General features: G+C 32.9%; 1 protein-coding gene across 50 annotated transcripts in view; it reads left to right on the forward strand.

Moving 5' to 3' along the window:
- The window catches only part of LOC144972476 (uncharacterized), a 309958-nt gene that overhangs the window by 204735 nt on the left and 77723 nt on the right, over positions 1-27500 (forward strand). For 20 of the 50 annotated variants that reach the window (XM_078913731.1, XM_078913721.1, XM_078913724.1 and 17 more), the window contains 5 exons: positions 6889-6970; positions 9615-9815; positions 14719-14865; positions 15067-15141; positions 24102-24194. In XM_078913731.1, coding sequence (XP_078769857.1) covers positions 6889-6970; positions 9615-9815; positions 14719-14865; positions 15067-15141; positions 24102-24194 — 598 coding nt within the window. Of the gene's footprint in view, positions 1-905; positions 924-6888; positions 6971-9614; positions 9816-14718; positions 14866-15066; positions 15142-18454; positions 18638-24101; positions 24195-27500 lie in introns of all 50 variants that reach the window. The other 30 variants (XM_078913693.1, XM_078913688.1, XM_078913689.1 and 27 more) reach the window with 3 other exon arrangements.

Here is a 27500-nt window from a genome sequence, read left to right on the forward strand (position 1 = left end):
ATACCAAATCCTAAAATTTGATCCAATCTCGCCCAGTCTTCTCTATTACATATGACTTATTTCAAAAGTCAGAGACAATAATGTCAGTCCAAACAGAATGCTTTACTCGAAATATACTCTTTCTGAAAATAAAGTTTATAGATTATTTGGAGAAAAAAAGGACAGAAACTGCCTCAACTGCTTGTCACCTTCTCTATTTTTAGAGCATCATCATTATTATTATCCTTTAATGTTTTTATTTTGTAACTTAAAGTTTAGATAAACTTGAACACAAATATAAAATCTTTAAAAAAATAAGATTCATTAGATAAATGTCAATAATGTCAATTTCAATTTCCATCCTTGTCGTATCATGTGATGACGTTGCATCATTGCCACACGTTTTACTGGTACCTGTCTTGTATTGTTTTATGTCCAAAAGTATATTTTCTCCCACCATTAGCGATGTAAGCGATTGCTATGGAATAGTAGCCTCTTTAAGTTTGTGATAGGTACAGTACATTCACAAATTTGGAAGTAACTGATTTTCCTAGCTTAGTTAAGAAAATTAATTAGGTTTGGAAAACGGTAAGGTCACATGATTACAAATTTGCTAGAGGTGGTTCTCATCATTGCATTTTTTTTTCTACAAGTCATTGCTTTCAAACATGGTCACAAAATCGGATTATTTGATTAAGTTCAGCAGTATAAAATATATTTTTCTCTCTTTTTAATTTTTTTTATATTGTTGATGATAATCATTTTTAGCACTTAAATTACTCTATCTATATCATATTTCTGAATGTAAACACTGTCATGAATTTAATTTTAAGTTTACAATATATAAATACATTTTACTGAGAACTGCATTTAAACTAAACAAAATCTGTTTTATAACCACTACCTAATCACTAAATGCATAACAGAACCTCGATGAAATTCAGGTGAGGGTTTGCCCGTCCATCCGTTCGTCTGCTTGTCTGTTTGTTTGTCTGTTTGTTTGCCCGTTCGTCGGTCTGTTCATCCTGTCTGTCAGTCTCTTGTGAAATCCATTTTCCCTACCTCCCTCACCAACTTTGCAATGCACGGACAAAACACATTGTTTACATTTTTGCCAAGAAGCTCTTACTTCAAATATCAATTTATTAAGATAAGCCCCAAGTTGTCAAAAGGTAATAAACTTGAGAAAGAAGTGGCAGGGTTGATCCTTTTTGACAAGTTGAGGGTCATCTTAATCCATTCATATTTGTTACTCATCATCTCAAACTGGTTATATATCAGGATGCTATATACTCAAAAATATGAAACGCCATAAGCTTTATCCAGGAGAAGGTATGACGTTTCTTAAATTACACTAAAATAAACATTTTCGACATCTGAGTCTTAACAATCACATTTGATTAACAGTTTTCTGGCCAAAGTGAAAACTGTGTTTTTTGTCATTGCTTGACAGAATTGGTGTGAACAGGTGGATGGCAGTATTTGAGTTTTTCCTTAGTTGAAAGTAGTAATTCTTGCTTGGTGATTCATTCGGTTTTGTTCTATTTTCTTTTGTTTTAATTAGTTTTTAAAATATTAGTTTGCCCCTCATTCGTTTTTTTATTTTTATTTTGTTCATTTATTTGTACTTTGAATTTTTCAACGTGAAACCTTGACTTTGGCAGCCTTTGGTGCCAAATAAATGAAATGATGTCTGTGAGCTTAGCATAATCATCAGTGCAATCCACAAATAGACTTGGATACATTTTTTACACTCTTAGATTTTAGTTTTTCTTTAAATGCAAATAATTTCCAACATTCCCCCCCCCCCCCCCCCCCCCCCCCGTCGCGTCTAAGTTATACCTAATAAAAATTTAAAATATTAAATGTTATAATATATTTCTCTAGATAAGAGTTAACATATTTTAAAGCAGTCATCTCTTTCTTATTTATGGAGATAGACCTGAATGGAAACTGGAAGTAAATGAAAACTTTATATTGACAGCCAGGCTTATTTTTTTGCCTCTACATAATATTTCTCTTCATTTCAAATATATATATTTAAGAACGTTATAGTTCAAAATGTGGGTGTCAGATTAATGGTGGATAATAATCACTGCAATTTACTTTGTAAGATTAACATTCTGCTGTTGGCCAAGTTGAATTAAATTTGTAAATTCTTAACATTGTCTTCTGCACCTGATTTTCAATTTGAACAAATTTTTTAAAACGAAAGATGCATTCATGTGTAGTTTTGTAGTTTTCAAATTTCCGTTGTATTAGGTAGATGTAAATGTAGATCGAGTCGCATTGATCTCTTGGTGCATTTACTCAGATATGCATTCTGACTTTTGAAGGTCTAAAAATAGTATTGAGCATTTCTATAGAGTATATGCAGAATGATCATTGTGTTTTGCATTAAAATTATCCTCTTTAATGGGTTACCAAAAAAATAATATATAAATAAATCAATACATATAACGTCTGCAACAAAGACAATTCAAATGCATAACAAAAAAAAATTGTTTCAAGGGCAGTTTAATCCAAAAAAAAAAATATATATATAGTAATTAAAAGAAAACACGAAACAAAAGACAAAAACAAAGTGCTTATCACCATAATGGTTATCTTACTTTTCAAGCAGGGCTTGATTATATTCTGATGCGAGGATAGATTATTCAGATCAGAAATGGTAATACATCACAAGCTTCATTGACGCCAGTGTCACATCATTACTACAATGGTCTTGGTGAAAATGGTTTGGTTGATGTTGATAACCAGATGAAGAATGGGAGAAATTAGGATTTGAAGGAAATTGAGTCTCAAAAATAAAAGGACTGAGGAAGTCAATTTATATATACTATATAGATAGATAGATATTTAGATAGATGTGTCCTCCTTTTACAAGGTTTCACTGTAGTGCGAATGTAGTGCAGCTGTTTGTGTTAATGGTAGTGACTGTATTATGTGGTGTCGTCATTCTTGTCTGAAAATGTGAGGGTCGGCTGAAAAGTAATGCATATTTCTGAATATCTCCCGATGTTTTATGATTGCATATAAACTCTTATTGGAGAAAATAATTCTTCCACATCCTCCCAGCAGCAATGGTTTATGGTTTTGATATTTCTCTTCGATTCTCAAGGAACCGAATTTCAAAGACATTTTTATAATATTCAACCTGCTGTGCACTCCTGACCATTGGAAGGTTACCTCACGATTTTGGTGACAACATTTAAACATTATTCCATGGTTGGCATGGTCTGTTGGAAAAAGCTAAATATACATCAAAATATTTTAACAAAAATTGCAAGCTCTAACAGATAAAACAGTGGATTTATGATTCAAAGAGCATGGTTTCCACAGGAATCTGAGTGAACAGGGAAAATGAAAAATCCTCATTCATTTTTAAAAAAAAACCTAAATGGCACCAAGCTTTCAAAGAGCCGTCAAGCCTTCAGTCATGCCAACCTTGTTGTATCCAATGTCCACTGGCAAATTCACGAGACATTCCTCAGTATTAAAATAATGGGTATTATTATCAGTCAGCCCTCAGAAACAGGTGTTCTTTGTCTTTGATTATTTGTCATATTATAGTGAAGTGCTAATATTAATATTATGTGTCCTGTTGCTACTAGGTACAGAATTATTTTTTATTTTTTTTAAAAAGTTCTTTAAATGAACAACTGTTCGTTTTGTGGCATAAATATACATCACAAACTAAGAGTGGCATTGTTGTGGAGTTTTTGTTGTGTTTATGTTACAGGTTATCTACCAGAATGTTTTTCTAAAATGTTCTGTTTGTAAATGTTGAAATCTTAGATCTTTCCTACACACTAGGCAATATATTTGTTTATTTATTTATTTATTTATTTATTTATTTATTTTTTATACTTTTTTGTTTTTTGTTTTGTTTTTTTGTTTTTTAAAATTGTCATTTAGAGACCTTATCACGGTTTTTAATTACGTATATATTTGAACATTTAAATTATAGCTTTATTATTAAGTTGATGTGTGGTTCATTTGCTCAGCTGTCTGGTGTTATGCTAGGTCTATGACTACATGGGTAACAATCTTCATGGATGGAAAATGTTGGTCACAATGTTATGTCCTTGGGTAAGGCACGTTTTCACACAATATCCCACTCCACTCGAGTGTGAATTAGTGTCTGGCTATTGGCAGTGATGGATATTGTAAGAGTGTTAGTACAACAAGGATGCCTAACAAACTGGAACTGTATAAAATGGAAATATGGTTCCTTATGGCCTGCTGTTGAAATAAATAAAACATGGCGAAGCGCATTGAGCATCCGTGGAAATGTGCTATATAGATGTTCTTTTTTAAATTTTTTTTATTTTGATGTCTTTTTTAATTATTAGTTATTTTAGACATAGATTTATGACACAATAAATCAATGCATCATTTTTAGCTTTCTTTCATTTTCACAGCGATCAATTTTTATTTTATAGATATAGAAGGATGTTAATCATCATGTTTTAGACGTGTCAATGTTAGATTAGATTAGAAGATCACCAGACTTTGTCTCTTGAGATTTCTAGATGTGTCAGCTTTGTTACCATTTATGTTGATGGATTGTCAGAATCTGAATTAGCAGTTTAAAGTTAATATAGCATATTACTCGAGTGTTTTATATAATGTACTCATGAAATACAAGGGCTGGCTGTTAATTATTGTACAGTTTTGAATACCTCCGTAACCGTAACCGTTGAATGACTGTAATCTGTTTTATATATTGAACTTTAGCCTTTTGTATAGGAATTTGATAGTTCTGTTGCTTAAGTATGTGCCTCACAAGTAAAGGGACTTTAAGCTGTCAACGTTTATGAAAATTGGGGAAGGGAGGTGGCAGTTTGGGACTCTAATGTCTTATCCTGTGGCTGGGTCTGTAAGGTCTGGTGGAAAGTACTTTGTGATAAAATAGTGTTCTCTCCTAAGTGTATCAAGCAATTGTTACTGTACATTTAACGCTATAGATACTTTGATAAACTCCAGCTCTATGGACAGAAAGGCAGAAAGGTACACACTTTATTTTTCAAAAAAGTTTATGTCGTGCTGTTTTCTATAATAACTGTAAAATACCTAGAATGATTTTTTGTTTGATATACAATACAGAATATTCATGAATACTTTTAATATCATTCAGAAACGGGTACTATTTGTCAGCTGACCTTATTATATCATATTATTTTAGATTTGGCATCTTAGTCTTCAAGCAGGATTCTATACACATCAGTCTAGATGCTAATACATGAATAACATTAAAGATGTTGCCAGATGAACATTCACATTTTAGCTGTTTGATCTGTGAATGAAATATTACAATTTAACAATACGTGAGATCATTGCAGTTTAACTTAAATCTAAATATTACTTGAGGTGATGCTGTTTTATTATTATTTTCACTTTAGTCAAGGTAGTTCTCATATATTAGTGTCGGAATAGAAATGGAACATTGCATGTAAATGTTATGTTTTTATCAAGATGCAATGGTGATTATTGATATTAGAATTATCTCTTTTTTATCTTTGGCATTTGAAACAATAATTGTCGCTTTTTTTACTTGTCTTAAAAAAAAAATCATTTTTTAAAAATCATCAAATGGGGCCAAATAATGTAAATGCTATTTATTTTTAGTTCTTGAAAGAGCTGTGTTATTGAAGTGAAGCATTCTGTAGTCTTTGTAATGTTATCTCAGCCATATACAGCCAAATGCCTTTTACATTTTGGCCAGATCTTATTTTACCCCAAATAACAAAGAAATAAGATGTTTTAGAAGTTTTATTTATTTTTTTAAATATTTTTTTTTATTTGTGACATTTCTATGTCATCGTAAATTATCCATGTTTGAAATCAAAACTTATCGGTCGACATTAAAAGAGGATTTGTTAGGTATAGTAGAGCAGGTGTTAAATGTTTGTTTTGAATATGTTGGATTTTGTCTTGATGTGAGGTCTTTCAATGTGGTCAGGGTTGACTGAATAAGTCTATTGTCAGTAAAAGGGCAGGGTGAGGAAAGAAATATAATAGGCCTCTTGCTACACCATTCCAACGAATGTGCTGTTTCATCTAGTATCATCATCATCATCATCATCATCATCATCATCATCATCATCGACATCTATGACTCAGTGGTATGGTGTCTGTTGTAAAAAGATTAAGCAATGCTAAGCATGTTTATGACTGGATGGGTGACAATAGTTGCTGAATCAGGCCATCACTAATTGTTTCCATTCATATTATATAATGATTTTTTTAAAAAATGAATTTCACAAACTAACGATGAATGATATTGACTGTTAAATAAGACTATAGCTAGTCGAGAATACTATATTTTGCATCATGTTTTCAGAACTTGGAAATATGCACCCTCTGATCCTCTTGTAAAACTTAGGGCGATCTATGCTCTCAGTAAATTCTGATTCCTTGTCCTTCTTGAAAGCATGATTTCCCTTTCTCATACATGAAGTAATAGAAGGATTCTTTTTTGCAGGAGCGTGAAAAAGATGTGACTGACACTTAGGGTTTACCACTTCATTCAAAGAAATAGTCATGCTCTTTCTTTTTTCCTTCTCTTATTTCCATAGGTTTAGGAGTTGTGTGGGGGGAATTTATTTATTCTCCTCTTATTTTTTTTCCTTGATTTTTTTTCTTCACGATACACTACAAAAAAAAAAAAAGAAAAAAAAAAAAGGAAGTATGCACTATATCAGTAATGGGTTGTTGGGAGTTTGTTTTGTTGGGGTTTTTTTTTTTTTTGTAATTAAGCAATCAGAATTGCTATTTACAATAATATGTTTGCATAAGAATCGATGTATTATTAGTTTTATAAAACGTTCAAATTTGCATCAAGGTATCAGCTTTTATTAAATAATTGGGTAACTGTAATCAAATAATTCTTGTTATTAATTTCAGGAATCCGAATCAGCAGGAGAGAGCCCAGCCAGTGATAAGGCCCACCTCCCTGGTATGAGATCATCACAGGCAGCACAAGAAGGTATGGTGTCCAAATTCCACCTCAATCCTTTCAATTCTAGACAAAATTCTATAGCAGGTAGTGAAACTCTATGGAACACATTTCATTTATTTTGGCTAGAAAGATTTTACTTCAATAAAAATGGGCAAAAAAAGAATCGTCTGAGACAATACAAGTTATACTCCATTTTACTTTATGTGTTTTCCTCGTTCATTTGTTTATTGTGCTGACGAAGGGTTAGTACCAAAACGTCCATTGTCTGTTTTGTTCCCATCTGAAGCCTTTCCGTGATCACTTTTTTGTTAGTATTTTTTCGATCCCAGGCTTCAGGCAGCCCCCACCGCTCTCTACTTGTCAAAGTCTCAAACTGACCACTTCTTATAAGCCTCAGGTTTGAGTATTCTTAATAAGTTTGGGATCTTCTTAATGGAATGGATTTTGAAGTTTGAAGTGACAAATTTGATGACAGACAAGCACTGGTTTAAGATAAACATCTGAAAAGGTGTGTATGAAACAATGCCAGACAATGCAGAAAGAAAAATACAGGAACAAAAAAACATCACAAAAAAATCAGCTTGCCTGGGATGGCACTGTTTCCTATACATTTTTAGTTTATTTTGAAGTGCAAGTTTTCTAATTAAAATGGAAAGAAATGTGTTCAGTCAGAATCGATTAGTATTTTATATGTATAAATGTGAGATGATTTCCTTTGAAGATAATTTCCAGACTTTTAGCATTTTACAGCAACAGTGCTGAAGATTTATTTTAAAAGACTATATCTACAATATTTGCAAAATTTGCAGGAGCTCCGATATTAAAAAAAAAACAACAAAAAACTCACTTTATCCTATACTTGCCCATTTCATTATCCATCTACATTCTTTATAAATATGTTACCTGAAAACCCTTTGTCTTATTTTTCTGTTTTATTTAATTTGAATCTCATATACAACTTTTTTTTTTTAAATTGTGTTTTACCTCTGAGCTAATTTATTCTATGATAAGCCCAAGCTATCTTATCTGATTTAGATTTATTATCAAAACTGGAAGATTCCTATCTTCTATTTGTAGAAGAAAATCTACCTATATCATTCTTTCCGGTGGTTGGTTTTTCTATTGTAGTAGAGAATTTAAAAAGCACATTCTTAAACTGTTGGAATGATTTTTAGATCCACAATTTTGATGATGCAATTAGCACGTTTGTTGAACTTGAAATGTTTGAAATACTTTAAATATTGAGATTTTGATTGGTCACCACTTTTTATATATGCTGAAGCTTTCGTTGATTCTTTAGAGTTACCTAGAAAGTTGATATCTTTTATTTTTTCCTTAACAAACAAATAAATAAACAGTTGGAATCTGTCTGAAGGATTGATGTCATCACTGTATTTAGGGGTTGACTTTTAATTTTACCTACAAAATTGTGGCTTTGATATTAGCTTGATGTAGATAACGTATAATTAAAAGTAGAATTATTCAAGTTTATTAAGTAGTAGTTTGTTTAACATATTACAAGTCTGATGGCTGTTGGGAATATGAGGATCTTAATTCTTGAGGCTTCATTTTTGTACAAGGAACCATACAATCCTGACGCAGATAGCATTAGAAAGAAAAGTAGTGATAAAAAAAGAAGAAAAAAATCATGTTTCGAAAAGATGTTAAGTTGTTTTGTTTTTTTAAATTTTTGCTCGCACCATAATTTTTTTTCTAATACATTTTTTTTTGGTTTGTTTTTTTACTTTACTCTCAGGCTTTAACAGTCTGTTGGTAAAATTTGACCTGGAGTATCTCAGGCTTTTCAAAAATAATTATTACAATCTTCAATTTTCACCCATTTGTTCTTTTTCTTCTTTATTTTTATAAGATTTAGATAAAGTCTTAGTATATTTGACCATTGCAGATTTGTATTTTGATAAAATAATTGATTCATTCCTTCCAAAGATAAACCGTGTATGAGATGAATGCACACATTAGATAATTAGTATGTGAAGGACATTCATACAATTAGACACATTTCAAGTATTATTGAGAGATAGTTGAAAATTTGACAAATTTCCTTTTAGTACATTTTAAAAGATGACCCATTGTCACTAAGGTACCGATCGTATCGAGTCACAAGATATAGATAACATGTTCTTATCTTGCAAAGACTTGTACCATGGAACTTGTAATCATTATACTGTTGTTGTAGACAAGAAAAGTCATTTCATTTATTAGAAAATTGCAAAAATAACAATAGCTATGGATCAGATATTTTGTGTGACGCTTTTAAGGTAGAAATTGCCCTTTTAAATGTGTTCTTTAACAATCCAAAACTATTCAGTCCTACACTCTCAATGCATTTTTTATCTAGGCGAGAAAACTTCTACATCATATGCTGATTGATTAAAATAACCCTAACTTGTGAAAAATTCTTAAATTTGAGGTTTCAAAAAAAAATCTCAGGTTTAATTTTTTAAAACTTTTTGACAAGTTGAGGGTAATTTTAATGAAGTAATATGAAGTAAATGTTATCTGCTGACCAAATTCAGTAAAGTGTTTTGTTAGTGTAGGACAGAACTGCCTCCCAAACAATGGCTTTACCTTACCTTACCTACCTATTACCACCACACCAAAACATCAACCTCCAATGATATCAACATCCATCCACGAATGGGACAAGCAGCTTATCCGAGAGATTCCATAACTGACGACGATGCATTACTGGAGGCAGCCATCGACATGAGGAGACCTGCCGCTAAGGTCGTCACCAAAACTCCACAGGAACTAGACGAGGAGCAAAAGCAGAAGCAGGAAGCTTACTTAGACCTGGCAGCACAGATGGACGCTTTCGCTGAGGAAATGGAAAAACGTTCCCCTCAACAAGGTACCATCACCATCACTATGGATGTGGCCATGTTGCACTCTTAACTCCTTACATGGTTTTCAGTTGTTTTCTTTTTCGACCCGCTGGCTAACATGAAATTAACCCTTGATGTTTTATCATCTCCTGCATGCTTACCATAGACAATTTGTATGTGTGGCTCATGATGCCAATCTGGTATTACAATAAGGTGAACCAAAATGCTGACATTCTAAATGTTAAACAAAATGTCTTTCTAGAAGAGAATGAAAACAGTTTATTAAAACGAAACAAAAAAATAATAAAGTGAAAAGAAAGGGAAAAACCCTCAAGGGTTTTGTCATTCCAAATATTTTCACTATAGATTGAATTCAGTGTATGGTTCACCTGGATATTATACTTGATTGATATGATGGGTTACATTTTTTTGTTTTATTTTTATTTTGTTCTACTTTTTGGGATTCTGGTTTTTTGGGGGTTTTTTGTTTGTTTTTTTTTTTTGTTTGTTTGTTTTGTTTTGGTTTTTTAAAAATATTTTTACTCTTTGTTTTCATTTATTTTGATTTACCATTTTTTATTAATTTTCACTTTTCGTGTATTGGCTCTAACATAATGGACACCATATTTTCCTCGAATTTCCAAATTAAGAATTTACCCAAAGCAAAATCAATAAAGATGTATAGCGGAAAACTGATATATTAAAACATCACTAACCTTTACAGTATGTGAAATTTTATAGAAAAACACAATTTCAAAAAAAATTCATATACTGTTAAGAAATAGATGCATATGTAAATAACAAGTAATGTATAATAAAAAATGAATGACTTAATAAATGAGTAAATAAATAAATAACTGAAAGCAAGAAGGATTGGTAATAATTTAAAAATTGTTCGTTTGTTTCTTTTTAAAGATAGAATTGGTCGCAGAATTACACTAGAAAAAAATATATATACATGGTGCCATTTTGTTTCTTGCTTTTCCTTTTCCTTTTTTCTTTAAGCTTTTTTTTTCTTGTTATTACCTAACTTGCATGCTTTCTATTGCTGTAAATGTGTGCTTATTAATATCAGTATATTGTTTTCAGGTCAATTGACCTTTAAGATCTTAGCTTTGTCGTGTTACTCTCTCTTTACAATATCCTATTTTGATGCATTGTCGGTGTCAGATTTAATACTACGGGTTGAGAGGAAGGTCATTTTAAAATGAGAGTGTGGTAACGGCAATGATTTTACAACAGTAATACTTGGATATAAAAATAATGCGTCCCCCCCCCCCCCCCCCCCCCCCCCCCTCGAGTATAATGGAAGCGGAAAACGGGTGAATTATTGAATGTTAATGATGGAAGCAAGATAAATTATTAGTTATTAGTCACACGAGTTATTGCTGTTCAACTATTGGATCCGACTTAAGAATACGCTGCTTTGTTGATCAAAATTATGAACATGCCTACAGGTCAAACTGACCCATGGTATTTTTTTTTTTTGGCAATTTCGAAACATTTCATGATGGGTAGGAATCGTTTTTGATCTGTGTCGTTGTTGGTCAGTGACTCAAACTATGGCAGACAATAAAGATCGGTCTAATGAGATAATGCCTCCCAACATTTGTGAAAGTGGGGAACGGTAGAAGTATTTTATGATTTTATGTAATACTAATACATGTACTCACATGGGAGAACTAAATTGAAACAGACAATATATAACGCGTTGACAAGATTTGATTTTTTAAAATGAATAAATAAATTAATAAATATATGGCGATAATGATAATTTTATAGTTTTTTCTCTTCGCAGGTCATAAACCTGTTAATAAGAATCGACCCAAATGCTGGGTAGCTTATACCTTGATTTTATTTTGATGGTTAGGTCTGTTGAATATGATGATGATGATAAGAACAATCCTAAGAACGATAATCCACAACCCTTCTACAACTAACTACCTTCTCATTAGACTGTTTACACTCTATCCAGAATTACTTCCAACAATTTGCTTCAAAGCATAGTAATACTTGTATTATAATGTGACTTTTATCTGTTTACTAGTAGTAAATAGATTGCAAAAGATACAAATGTGAGTTACAATTTTGACCTTACTTGTAAAAAAGAGAGAGAGAAATTAACTGGAGATACGAATAGATTTTGCCCTAAGACAATGATAGCAACCGTTATATTGGAATAACGTGGAAAGATACGAATAGATTTTGCCCTAAGACAATGATAACAATCTTTGTCTCAGAAAAATTCAAAAGAGGTATGAATAGAAGTTGCCATACGACAATGATGACAACCATTATATTGGAATAACGCAAAGAGATATGAATAGATTTTGTCCTGACTAATCATAGCATCAAATTTATCGTGTTGGGAGTTGGACACATTTCAATGCTTGATCACAGCTTGTGTCATGTAAACACTCCTCCTACTGCATGTAACAACTTAACATCCCTGTCAACTTTATTTCTATATGTACAATTAGTATACTATTAGTAAATTGCACTCTATAAAATATATCGGCTTTGATTTGTCTTTGATTTTTTGGTTTGTTTTCTTTTCTGAGTCGGGTTATATATTATATTTTCATCCGTTGCAAATGTTATTTTGAAAATATTTTAGTGCCTATATAATTGTGTACTGTTTATTATTTTATGTTTTATTTTAAAGTTGAAAACATTTCAACATAAAGGTTTCTTGTCTGACTTTATACATCAACCATATTGCCTTTAGTTTTGTCCGTTCCCATACCTCATGGGAATTTTTGTTCGTTTTGTTTTTGTTGCTGCGGTTGATGTTTTCTTTTGTTGTTGTTGTTATTGTTGTTGTTTGGTTTTAGTAGTGATTTGCCTAAGGTTTAGACTTCCCCTATATTTTATAATTTATTTTTTAAAGTGTTTTTTTTTCTTCTGTTTTCCTTCTAATTGGAATGGGTGGGGATTTAGGTGTTGTTTACTTTGGATTTGTAGGTCTTTATTTAGAGCGAAAATAGCGATTGTATATGTTATCTTCAGTAGTATGGCAAAACACTTTTTTTTTCATTCACTCCTGGCCAGAAGACTTCAAATATCGTTTGATTAAAATGACTCAATTTGTCAAATTGTCTCAAACTGAGACTTATTTTTGAAGTGTCATATTTGAGACTTTTTTGACGAGTTGATGGTCATTTTGATCAATCGAGATTTGAAGTAAAAGTTTTCTGACCAAGAGAGAACATCTATGTTTTGTCAAAGTACGGCATTGTTATAGGTTAGAGGTCATCTCTATCTCTATGCTTGTCCCTGAATGAGTAGGATGCTGGCAAGGTTTTGGGGGTTTGGGGTGGGTGTGTGTTTGGGGGGGGGGGGGGGGATACGAATATTGGTGACAGAGGGAGAGAAAAAAAATCAATAGGGATAGGTGGATCTGTCAGGTGATTGGTCATCGATTTTCTGTCGATATTAACACTTATCTCCTCCACCAACCTCCCCCCCCCTCCCGAAACCCTTCAATCAATGGCTGAATCGGTCAGGGGAAGGGGAAAGGTGTGGGGACTGTGAATGATGAGGGTTATTATTGTTATTGCTCTTCTTATTGTTGTCATTATCGTTATTGTTAGGTATGCGTTTGGTAGATAAATCCGATTGTTTCTCCTTTGGAATGCCTTTCTTTCCCTATTATCTTCCCTCTCTCTTTACAATCTCTGGCCATTCATATAGTATTCAGGAGTCACATTGTGCGTTTCGGAGTTTTACGTTTACGGTGGTTTGGTGGTTAATTCCGTATTTTTTAAAAATAATCATTATTTTCCCTTTTCCATTGGAATGAACTACGTTTTTGATATGATCCGAGTTGTTTTAAAAAAGGGAAAATTTTTTAAAGAATGGAATGGAATTAAATTATTTTTAGCCTCTTTATTTATTTATTTATTTATTTATTTATTTATTTATGTATTTATTTATTTATTTATTTATTTATTTATTTATTTATTTATTTATTTGTTTATTTTAATAAAGGCAGATTGAAAATCATTCAAGACGGAAGGAAATACCAGGTTTTGCCTGATTAAAAAAATTTTTTTTTTAAAATGAAGTTTGAAAAAAAAAAAAAATCAAACAAATCAGACATTTCAATTTTTGATCTTCTTTTTAAAATTTTTATAAAATTGTATTTTCTGCATAGCGGAACACTATTTTGTTGTTTTGTTGTCTCTGAATTTTATCTTATTCGAGGCGTCAAAATACTTCTAAAGTCTATAAACTTTCAGAAACTAAACTTAACCAAACTGAGATATTATGGAGGAGATGACTTGTGACAGCTATATTGACTTGCAGTGGAAGAATATAAGAGTGTGGTGTTAATAGTTTTAAGATTATGTGTGGTGTTAATAAAATTATGTCACCACTCTGTTGAAAGCCTGTGAAGGAATCATGAGCTGTAAAGTGGCTTTGATTAGAGGTGAATGCAGTAACACAGTCAAGTCGCGCGCTCTCTCTCTCTCTCTCTCTCTCTCTCTCTCTCTCTCTCTCTCTCTCTCTCTCTCTCTCTCTCCTCTCTCTCTTCTCTTTCTCTCCTTTTTTTCTTCTTCTTCTTCTTCTTCTTCTTCTTCTTCTTCTTCTTCTTCTTCTTCTTCTTCTTCTTCTTCTTCTTCTTCTTCTTCTTCTATATTTGATTGAAAACTTATTCTGTATTGAAAAGACACTTTGGAGAGGGAGAGAGAGAGAGAGAGAGAGAGAGAGAGAGAGAGAGAGAGAGAGAGAGATGTTGCTGCCGCCACCGTTATTTTTGTTGTTGTTTTTGTTGCTGCTGCTGCTGCCGCTGCTATTGTTGTTTTTGCTGATGGTCTTGTTGTTGATGCTGTTCTTGTTGCTTGTGACGATGTTGTTTTTTTTTTTTTTCTCATGCGTCTTTATCCAGTCATTAATGTGTTTTAAATTGTAATCTTGTTTCCCCAGTGGACGACCACCCTGGCAGTAGTGTGGACGAGGACCAAATCGTCAAGGCAGCCAAACAGACCAACGTGGAGGCTTTCCCTGCTCTCAGGGAAGGATTCAGCGTGCAGCCTGTCTCACACGCAGAGCCGTCCAGGGTCACATTCTCCGGTAGGTGATGAGTCATCACCATCATCACCACCATCATCATTGTCATCATCATCATATCATCATCGTCATGTACCACCACCACTACCTCACCACCGCCATCATCATCATCATCATCATCATCATCATCATCATCATCATCATCACCATCACCACCATTCTAACAGCCACCATTAATTAAAAGCATTCTTCACCTCTCACCAGATGACGTAGACGATCGGAGAGGTGGAGATGACGAGGAAGGAGTCCACACCCCACCACCAAGCCCCACCGACAAAAGTAAGTAGAAACTATTTGCTCACCACCTCCATCCATATCCCAGTCTCTCACATGTGTCTGTTCTGTAGACTACCTGTCCAGTATATGGTTTAGGTCTTCACCTATATATATATAAATATCCATCTGGATGGTGACTGATTGGATTCACGACCTTCAAGATCCACATTTCTCTGGCCGCCCGTTCAGTTTTCTTATTCTTTTTATTTTTCATTATTATTATTAGTATTATTATTTTCGTTCCACTTATGTACAACCTTTATTATTATTATTATTATTATTATTATTATTATTATTATTATTATTATATTATTATTATTATTATTATTATTATTATTATTATTATTATCATTATATATTATTATTATTATTATTTTATTATTATTATTATTATTATTATTATTATTATTATTATTATTATTATTATTATTATTATTATTATTTGTTACTCTTGTTTGTTTTTTTTGTTTGTTTTTTTATTCCCCCCCCCCCCCTTCCCTTTTTGGTTTTGTTTTTCTTCTTTGATAACATGATGGTTAACTTCTGTGCACATTTTTGTAGGTCTGATAACCGAGCGCAATTATGACTCGATTGGACATTGTTGTAATGGACAATATTTTGCCTCAGTTTGATTAATTTCCATTACAACAATGAGCCCATAACAATTTGGGTTATCAGACCTGTAAACAAGTATGCACTGCGTTTAACCATGAGAATATAGTATAAAGCAGAAGTGAAACTCAACTCGACTAGTCGATGGGACTTGAGAATGGGCGTGAGGCCAATCAGTTATCAACATATAGTTTTGTAATCTTTACTTCTAGTTCTAAATTCTTTCTGTTTTGAATAGCCTTTTCATAAACTTTCTCTTATGTGACTTTGTCATGGGGCTGTCTGTTTTCTCTTTTGTTTTCCTGGTACCCTTTCTTCCATTCTCTTCAATCACAAAGTGCATGCATTATTGTTATTAGTTTTTAAATGAGCATATAAATGAAAATGATACGAGATATTTAAACGTTAATATATAGAGCAAGTTCCAAATGGCAAATTTATTTTTTGAGATGTCCTCATGACACTTTTGGGTCATGCAAACGCCAAGGGATGATGACCTTTTGAAAAGAAGAGAAGAGATATGCCTCAATCTTCAGTCATTGAAGGCTTAAATATAAAGGTTGATTTGAGAGCATAATTCATGTCCAGTCATTGATCACTTACAATCCTGAATTCTACTTTGACAATTAAAACATTCATACGTAGAATTCGTTTGAGTGGAGATATTGTGACAGCAACAGTGGAATTTTGTGATTTGATAAAACATCATAAGAGGCATGTTTGAAATTGTTCAACATCAATTTCTTGTTTCTCCTAAATGGGATTGAAAATTGCTCTTTAAAGAAATTGAATATTCTGCCTTTGGCCTTTAAAAGATATTGTATTTCACTTTGTCATTGAACTAATAAGAACAATAAACAATATAAAATTATGTGATGACATAGATAATAGGTTACATCGTTCATGCAAAGACTGATATGATAAAAAACGGAAATCAAGATTTGTAGACGACTAAGTTAGGGATGTATGTCATAATTTGATTTTCTTAGGGTTTTGTTTTCTTAGGGTTTTGTTTTTCTTGTCTTCTGTGTTTCCCACTATTCCATCTGTCGACGTGGTTGTGTGTGTGCGTGTGTGTCTCCTTCGTTATCAATATTTTTCCGTTCCACCCATATCTTTTTACTCTGTGAATTTTTGTTTTGTTTTGTTTGTTTTTGTTTGTTGTTATTTGGGAGGGGGTATATCTGGTTTTATTTCTTACGTATTTTAAAGATAGATCATCGGTGGTTTTTGTTTTAGACTCAGTGTCTGGCTGTCATAATTTCCCACAGCAGTTTTCTTAAATAATTGTGCCAGTCACTCATCTGGATGAGTAGATTTTTAGGAACTGTTATTATTATTATTATTATTATTATTATTATTATTATTATTATTATTATTATTATTATTATTATTATTATTATTATTATTATTATTATTATTATTATTATTATTATTATTATTATTTTATGTGATGCAAACAGTATTAGTCTTGCTCAAATATGTATCTCCCTATACAATACAAAGCTACAGGTCACCATGAATCATGTTGCATAACGCACATATCAACAAGTAAACCCTAACATTTTGTGTGGATGTGTTTGCCCTTGTTCCTTGTTTTAATAACAAGTTTGATTTGAATTTTGAGTAATAATCAAATGAACATTAATAATTTAATTTTACAGCATAAATGATGTTAAATGAACCCACTTTTTTTTTTATTCATACAGTTTATTCAATCATCCTACATTCATTTTGTTTTCATTCATTCACTTATTTCGTAGTTGGCCTATACTATAATATAGCTTTCCTTTTGGCTTGATTTCATACCCCAAGTTTTGATAACTACGATATCACAACTTATAGTTTTTGGTTTTTGAATAATTTTTAAAAAAAGATTTAAACATGGAATGAACTTTTTGCGCAATAATGTATGCTGCGAGATAATTTTGTATGTGCTTGGGTGTGGGGTGACGCGATTTGATAATAGATATCCTCGTTTTGGTGTGTGGCGATGCAATATTTGTGTTATGCTTTACTTTTTTAGTTTGAGGCGAAACAGGATTTATTGTGGGGGTTAGAGAGGGGGGGGGGGGGGTTGTTTAGACAAGTACTTTTTCATATGAGCACATAATGTTTGGGCCAGAGACTATGTAGGTATTGTTTTATATAAGCATGGGTTTTTGACGAAACAAAAGTTGTGTTATGTTTAATTTGGTTTTGAGGCCATGTAAAAGTTGTATTGTTTTAATTAAGTTTTGATAGTAATAATAATAATAATAATAATAATAATAATAATAATAATGATAATAATAATAATAATAATAATAATAATAATAATAATAATAATAATAATAATAATAATAATAATAATAATAATAATAATAATAATAATAATAATAATAATAATGTAGAGCACGGTATCTTCAGTCATAAGGCTTTTAGCGCTTTATCGGAGTTTTGGGGCTATTCAAGGATTATGTTATATTTAAGGTTGGGTTTAAGGCTATCCAGAATTTTTTTATATTTTAAATTTGGGTGTCGGGCTGGGCAAGAATCTTGTCATGTTTGAGTTTGGGTTTGAGACCATTTATAGAATTGGATGCTGCACGCCAAAAAGTTTTGAGTATGGTGTGATGTGAATGTCCAGGATGTTTTTGTTTGTACATAGCTTTTGCTAAAACGTTTTATCTTGCTTGGTCTTACTTAACATTGCTGCTTAAAGAGGAGGGAGGAGAGGTTGAGGAGGATGATGAGGAGGAGGAATATTTTGAGGAAACCACAGAGGAAGTGACTGAGATTGTAGAAACGTATCGCGTTTCCGAGGACGGAAAGACTTGGAAAACGATTCAGAAAACGACTACCATAACTTCCAGCGGTACTTCCGAAAGATTGGAAGTGCTCAAAGGTATATCTGCCTGCTTCCCTTTGTTGACTAATCTATTCATTCATAATTTCATTTATTCACTGGTCCAGTCGCTCGCTCGTTTGTTCGTGCAGACCTTCTATTTTACTCTTGGTTCTAATGAAGTAATGTTTCAGTATCCCCTTTTAAAATATCATCATTGTTCTGTTTTGTTGTATTGTTCTTTGTTATTTATTTCTATTTAATCATGAAAATAATCCACTGACTTGTTGGTTTGGATGTTGTTCACTCCCCTTCCTTTCCTAATGAATGGTTTCTTTCTCTAAGGTTCCCACACCTCAGTGAATGGGGGAAATTATTGAAAGAAGATTTATTATTGTTAAGTATAAGTTTGTCAGAGAAATTAAAGAGATAACGAGATCTTCAATAGATTAAAAACCGGAATATGAAGAAAACAAACAAGCAAGCAAAATATAACAAATTAACTATTTTAATTGTACTTCCATATTTTATTTTTGAGATTAAACCAAACAAAAAGTGGAATTATTTATTTTACTATTATTATTTTTTAATAAAGATTATTTATGTGCTTTTAAAATACATCGTTTTATTTTAAAGATCTGCATTTGCTGTAAGGTACGATAAACAGTAAGTTGGTTATGATTTTTACAACTCATTTCGAGGCAAGGGTTATCAGAGCCACCAAACAAGAACTATGAGAAACAATGACATCGTATTCGATCGGATTCTTTCTTTCTTTTTAAAATTTCCACACTATTTCCATTACTTTACTCGTATACAATATCAACATGTCATTTAAAAATAGTAGCTCTGTTGAGATGCAGGTTTTGTAGTCATTTTCATTTTGAGAAGACTTTTTTTTTCACGGTGTGGGAAACCCTGTATTTGAAATGTGTATAATATTATTCATATCCTGTTGGTGTGTACATTCTTCCCTTCATCCTTCCAAGCCTTCTTGTAATCATTATGGGTGTCATGCTGTTTATCGCCTTGTCAATAATAATATGACTATATCTATTATCTGTACTCACTCTCTCATTCACTCACTCACTCATTTGCTTACTCACAAGTCACATCAAATTCGTTTCCAATGAAGGAAAGTAATAGAAAAGTCGACTTTTTTTTCTCATAAAAGATCGACAAATATAATGTTGATGATAAAGAAACTACGGAAAATTTGGAATATTCAATATGTGTGGATTGTTCATAACATCGCTTGTAACAGATGAGCCAATTCAATGAGATACAATGTTGATTTATGCTTTCAAATATATTATAACAGTGAATATAATATTGTGAGATAGTGGAACAGCGATAAGGTCTTTGCCTTGTGATATGTAAACGACGCGGGATTCGTATCCCCTTCGTCGCGTTAAGCGACTTGATCATGGAGTGATGTTCTAATATCGACATAGATCGATTTACCATCCAAAGAAAGATTAGATTTCCTTCAAATAGATGAAAGGATGAGAAATGAACTCACCAAAATAGATCAAGAAATGATAGATAAACCAACGTCATCGGCTTTTCCAATTTTGTTTGTTGAGACGTTGCAATATTATTTATTGTTTGTGGCTTTCAAAATTGCAACAATTTGTATTGGCCAGTTGTGTGGAATGTTGCATTTTTAATGTGCTTAATTGTGGTTATTTTTTGTTTTATTTTTTGCTTTAATCACATTTCGTTTTCTAAGATCGTTGTGAATGTCACATAGTCTAGACAAGTTATAATTCATTGACGGTTTTTTTTTTTGTTTTTGTTTTTTGTTTTTTTGTTGGTTTTCTTTTTTTTTGTTTGTTTGTTTGTTTTTTGTTTTTTTTTTGTTTTTTTTTTGTTTTTTTTTTTTTTTGGGGGGGGGGGGGGGAGAGAGATGAGGTGTGGAACAAAAAAAAATATTTTTTCATCCAGACATCATTCGCGTATTGAACCAAGTTATTCCATAAATGAATCGGTTGAAATAGTACAATCTACCTATAAATTACATCTTTTTTAAAATTTATTCAAAAGACCGTTCATTTATATTAGTAACATCGTTTAAGATAATACAGTGGAATCAGCATTAAATCAACACTCTTTAAATCAACGTCCGCTTAAAGTCACATCTTATAGGTCTCAACTTTTCTATTCTTTATCTGAATAAATAAATTCAAATTTGCATAAAGTCATCCAATCTTTCTGGTCCGATGGTGTTGGCCTCATCAGGATTCAACAAAAATAACAAAGCACCAATGTGGGGGAGGGATGGGGGCGATAGTCTTAACCATTTTTAAAAAAAAGCCAAGAAAGGGTCTAACTCAGGTCCCCCGGTGTATAGTGCAATGTTTTTGTTTAATTCCCCCCCCCCCCTCCCCCGCTGGCCCTTTTTAATTTCATAGATATCAAATTCAGCTTGCCGAATCTGAAACGAATAAGTCCATTTAGCAATTTACTTTGTTGATAGTTATCCTTGCTATTATATTTTCCTTTTTTATCTAATGTCCCTTATCACACTGAAAGTGATGGCGGAGAGGGGATGAATTTGATGTGAAATTTTAATTATAACGTACTAATATTCCGGGTGCGGGGAAACAAGGGGAATGGCCTTATTCACTATATTTGTATATATTCCTTTCCACGATAATCAAATGTAAATCACGATACCTGTAACACGGTGGGTGATAGCTCCGGTTTATGGCGTCATGTTTTAATGTACACAGTCAATTATTTACAAATCTTTTCAGTCAACCCCCCCCCCCCCCCCCCCCCCCCCCCCCTTTTTTTTTTTTTTTTTTTTTTTTTCGTTTTCTGTATAGGTTGTTTTAGTTAAACTATTTGATTATTTTATATTTTCTGAAAAATGTCAAATTGTACAAGATTTTGTATGGTGCTATTTATGTCTGTCCAATTTTTCTCCTGTCACCTCCATTCTTATCATGGCTCACGTTCAGAAGAGGAGCGTTAACAGAGCGCATTTTAAAATGCACGAAGTCTTAATTTGGCAATCAAACTAAAAAGACAAATACAATAGCTTGAACCTGCGAACGCTCACCAACTGAATGTAGACCTGTTTTCCATGAATATTCATCAATGGCACAGATATGATCATGCCATTTGACTTGACTGATGCTTATCACTACAATTGCTTTGTTTTTTTATGTCGCTTGCTTTAAATGTTTAATTTTGATGATTGTTTATAATTAGATTTTCTTAGGGTTTCTCTTGCATAGACATAGCTTTTATACAGTCGTGTCCTAAAGTCTTTTGACAAATTTGAACTATCATTTATAGGTACTCCTACAAATCAGAAAGTTTTATTTAATATTTACACCAATAGAAAGGGAATCTCTACCTGTGCGTGTGATACCAAACGTGTTGCTTTACGTAGGGAATATTTAGAATTGCAAATCTTCAAAATAAAAGTTTTAAAAAATCGATTTTGCAAAATAGTAAGAATTCACGTCTTGCTTCGGTTAGAGTTTGATGCCATTGATAGCGCATGAAATTGGCGTGAGTAGACAAACAATAGTGAGGCGACCATCCTCCGAAAGGAAAACCAGCTATCAACCCAAGACTTATGGATAACCAAAATGTAATCTATGTCATACCGGGTTGAGTCGCAATGATTGGAAAAATGTATTGTTACAAGTGGCTCCTCGTTACAAATCAACCAATACAACTATGGAGATGTGTGTTATAGAAACAAAAACAAAAAAAAAAACAAAAAAAAACAACAACAACGAGGAAGGTGACAACCCAGCTATGATCCAAGAACATGTGAACCGTGGAATCCCAAGTTTTTAGATATTGCCAAGATGGTCATTTTTATTTATCGATATTTGAAGGACGTGTCTTCTGGCCAAAATTTTAGAAACGTGTTTTTTTTTTTTTCCCATAGTACGACAGAGTAGTTTAGTGATTTGATACCTGATCTTTTACCCGCTGCAAGCCAGCTATTCTGTTTCTAATCAGAAGGTCAAAGTGATCACCAATTTTTATGTCACTTAAAAGGCTGAATTTGTACCATGTGCTAATGTGAACGGACCTTAAAAATGAGTGAACTAAAGTAACTCTTTTAAATGATTGGGTTATATTAAAAAGAAAAAAGAAAACAACAAAACAAAAACATGAACAAGTTTTTCACACTCAATCAAATCTAACGTATTCAGTTTTATTGGTCTCTTTGTCTCCTTGAAAAACAATTTTTTAAAATAAATGATTAAGGTTTTATTAAAAATGATCTCTTATTTTCTAGACTGGCTGTATTTCTAGTCCAGTCTTACCATTATCCTGAGCGTTTTAAACTAGTGCATTTTTGATATTGTTAAACTGTTGTATATGTTTGTAATATCAATGAGATCATGATTTTGTCCCTTTTCATTCAGATTTATCTTCCGTTTGCCCCCAAGTTTTGTATTGCATTTTTAAACCTTTGACATAAAGAGTGTATTTTTAATATTAAAATGTGTGCATAAATGTGACAATACTTAGTTTGCATAGTGATTAACCCCCCCCCCCCCCACACACACACACACACACGCACACAGTCTTAAACCCACTTCTCTCAACTAGCTAAAGCTTTCTTCATTATATGCCCGCCAGCCGAAATAAACGAACCTCCCGATCCTATGCGTTTTCACAATGTGTGAAATCGGCGATAAAAATGCACGACGATGCAGTTGCAATACAAAATCCAAACGTCGTGGCTATGATTTTGACATCGCCTTTGATGCTTGCCTGCGAGCCGCTCAATGGGGATGATCTATATTATCTTTGTTCCATGTGCTTGAGTCATTGGTCACATTGCAAAATGCGGTCGAAATGACCTTGGTACATAATATAATGTGTTCACAGTTTTAGAAGCATCCAACACCAGTTTTTGGTCATTATGTTCAGCTTGATCCTCGGGTATGTTTATAAACAAAGCAACTTGTCTAGATTTTATTTATGTCATATCCAATCGTTGGATAGCAATAAAACATGTAATCGATGACTCGGTTGGACGAGAACCAGAATATATAGATCGCACCCATTAGTCTTGCAGCTTGTGTTTTCATCACAAGTTTTGACACAATCATAATGTAGTTGTAGTGCTATGACATAAATGTTGATATCTTTAGAGACACTCTCGGATTTCACTTCAACTCTATATTATATTGAAATTGAAGCCCGCGTTGCATTGAAGGAGAAGTAAAGAAATTCAGTTTCGCCGTGTTTAAAGGTTAAATCACCTATTGAAAATTATTAATAGAGAACTGGAGGGCCGATTATTTCGACAGGCATCAAGTAATTAAATGACTTTGTTCTAGACCCATCCCCCCCCCCCTTCTCTCTCTCTCTCTCTCTCTCTCTCTCTCTCTCTCTCTCTCTCTCTCTCTCTCTCTCTCTCTCTCTCTCTCTCTCTCTTTCCCCTTCCCCTCTATCCCCACATCCACTGCCACCCAACAACCGCTTACTTTATCTATTCACATTTCCCTCATTCCTTTTCCTCCTTTCCGTCTATCAACAGAGGAGCCAGTTCAAGCGGCAGATTACGACGTGGCCGAGGCAGCAGCGCGTTTGGCCAGTCAGTCCGGAGGAGCAACAGGCGGGTTTGAATCTGGTGTGTAGACTGCCATGCCCCCTTTCTACTTATTCCCTTCTTTAACTACTCACCTACTTTGTATTTTCTTATCGTTATTATAATGATTACCATCAACATTACGATTTTGATTATTATTTTATTTTTTATTTTTTATTATTATTTTTTTAAAATCCATTTTTAAAATAATTTTAAAGAGTATTACGATTATCATTCCGATACCTGCAATATTTTTGATTGGTCATTCATCTTTGTTTGTCAGTTTTTCATTCATTGATTCATTTTATTCGTTCATTCGTTCTTGATTGATTGTTTTTGTTTTTGTTTTTGTTCCGTGCATTTGTTTTAGTCTCTCTTCAATTTTTTTTTTAATATAAAATTATTTTGCATTGAATTTTTACATTTGACGTTCAGTTATATTTTTAGTTTTTATTTCATATCTTAGTATATAATATTATATCAAATTATTCAAATAGCATAACTCCATTGCATACGTATTGTCTTGTTGATTTTGGAAGCATGCTCATGTCATAAGCATTTTTACCTTAGATTTTAGATACACATAATTAACGAGGCCAGTTACAGACCTTAGATTTGCTTTTACTCTACTTAAATGTGTTTTCTTTGTAGTTGATCATTTTTAATGGATCGCGGTTCTCCCAACTTAGGATAAATAAATTACTGTTGTAGACTATTATCCCCTTTCTCCTCTCGTGGTTTTCCTTATATAGCCACAGTTTCGTATTCGACTCTCGTATCTCCTTTCGCTGGTAATCAAAAGACGCCTTTTTTTTTTATAATATAAGGAAGAATTTAATGCGAGAGGGTTGACAAACTATTTAAGGCATGTTAGCAACAAACTTCCATACAATGATAAAATGCCTTTTTTATATATCGATTGCCCCAACACGTCGAAAAGTCTAAAACATGGAACATGTTTTGTTTTTTGTGACGTCTTTTTTTTTTTAACATCTTTTTTGTATGTTTGTTGTTGTTGATGGAGGGTTTATTTTAATGGGGGTTTTTTGTTTTTTTTTTAATATTTTTTTTTTAAAGATGGGATTGTTTGAGCTCTCAATATATAAATATAATTGTTTTCTGGCCAAAATGTTAAAAATATGTTTTGTCAGTATGTGGCATCATAAGTCCTTATCAAACCAATATCAGAGTGGTATTAGTATCGCACTGTTGATAATCAGTTGTCGAATAGTTGACCCATTGCCGATTGCCGAGAAATTTAATTATGCATACGATTATGTAAAACCATGGTTTTCTTGTCAGGCTTGTTGTCACGTGATGTTAATTGCATCATCGCCATCTGTGCTTGCTTCGTCTGTGTATCGTAGACTTTATTATTATTATCATCTTCACTGTTATTACTACTATCATTAATAGAATGTAAGTTATTATTGCTACTATTGTTATCAGAACAATAATTTGGATTAAATAGCAGACCATCCATTTTTAGTCAACAATTATACTTACGCAGAGAAAAGGTAATGAATATTGAAAGGGGGGGGGGGGGGGGGAGAAAGAAAAAAAGAAAATAGATTTCATAATATATATGATTTTATTCAATCAAACTCTTGGTTTTAATGGAAGATAAAACGCACACAAACCTAAGATAAAAATAAAAGGAGAGAGAGAGAGAGAGAGAGAGAGAGAGAGAGGGAGAGAGAGAGAGAGAGAGAGAGAGAATGTGTGTGTGTGTGTGTGTGTAAGTTCAAGCTGAAAAGTAACATAACATCCAGGAAATAGAAAATAAAAAGTCAAAGCAAAGAGAGATATATTTATGATTTTCTTTCATTTTAATGAGTATAATTTGATCGAGGATACAGCGCGTACACTTGCAAAAGGAAGAAACAAGACTGAAGATACAGTACGTGCGCGCGCGCGCACACACACACACACACACACACAGACTCAGACTCAGAGGCAAACACAATTTTTTTTTATTGCTTTTTGGTCTCGGATTTTTTAAGGGTCATTTTGTTTAATAATGAACCGCTTTGACATGTTCAGCCTTTCAACATTCGTTAAACATTATCAGCTTTTATATCAATGTGTGCTTCTAATCAGTGAATTCATATTTAAATCAAAAAACTATAAATGTCGGCATTTGTCAAACTGTTTGCTATAGTATAATGTTATCAAGTCCGCTCCATTTTCACGTTTACTTAATTACGATATGGCCCATTGCTTATGACATGGTATAATTTATAGTCACGTGTTCTTGCCAATACTATTGGGAATGGGGGGAAGTGTGGTTGAGTAAATATTTTGTATGTTTGTTTGCTTGTTTGTGTGTTTCATTAAGCGCTTCGTGTATTCAAACCTGTGATTTTGTTGTTATATTTTTTTTTAATTTTTGTTTGTTTGTCGTTGTTAAGTCATGTGTGTGTGTGTGTGTGTGTGTGTGTGTGTGTGTGTGTTCGCTGGGGCAAGACCCCACAGGCAGCATTTGTTTTATAGCATTAAGATAGCACAGATTGCAAGTGTTTAATTTTGAGAAATTAGAAATATGTGTAGTATACTGTGTGGTTTGTAATCTATTTAGTGTCTGATCATACAGGGGAGTAACAAGCCAAATTCTGCTTTCACTTTCCAGATATTAGATCACATCTTTTGACACTGATACAATTTGATACTAATTTAATCAATCTGATTTATTGTATCTAAAAAATATATTGAAATAATAGGGTTTTTTTTTAGGGAAGGGGGTGCAAAATTGTAAGAGGTGTGTGTTTATTTAAAGAATCAAATGCAGTTAAGATAACAAAACAGCTGATCATTAAAATTTGAAATTTAATGCAGTGTAGGCTGTGTTGCCCCTTGGTGATCCAGAAGTTTTGCGCGCGCGCGCGCGTGTGTGTGTGTGTGTGTGTGTGTGTGTGTGTGTGTGAGTGAGAGAGAGAGAGACTATGTTGAAGCGGGGGTGGGGGGGGGGGGGGGCACCATTAAGATTAGGGGTCAGTTTATCATTCCCTAGAAATGGTAGGAATAGGGGTCATCATTTGAGAAGATTAGCAGTAGATGGAATGCACTTTTTGACTCGTCTGTTCCCCCCCCCCCCCCCCCCCCCCCCCCCCCGACATTAGCATTGGTATAGGATATTAGTATTAACTCAAAACGCAGTTTGTATACGTCTATCATTAACCTATGGTGAGAAATCATGAAAATGAACTAGCATTTTGAATAAAGAGGACTATGATAATTATTAACTTAAACATATATCATATTTACTAAAGATCACAAGTTACTTGGCTTATTTTTTTTGACGAAACAATTCTTTTTAATTAAATAATAATAATGATAATAATAAAAAAT

The sequence above is a fragment of the Berghia stephanieae genome, chromosome 5 (genome assembly GCF_034508935.2).
Source record: "Berghia stephanieae isolate SIO BIC M18660-M18661 chromosome 5, UCSD_Bste_1.3, whole genome shotgun sequence".
Lineage (NCBI taxonomy): Eukaryota > Metazoa > Mollusca > Gastropoda > Nudibranchia > Aeolidiidae > Berghia > Berghia stephanieae.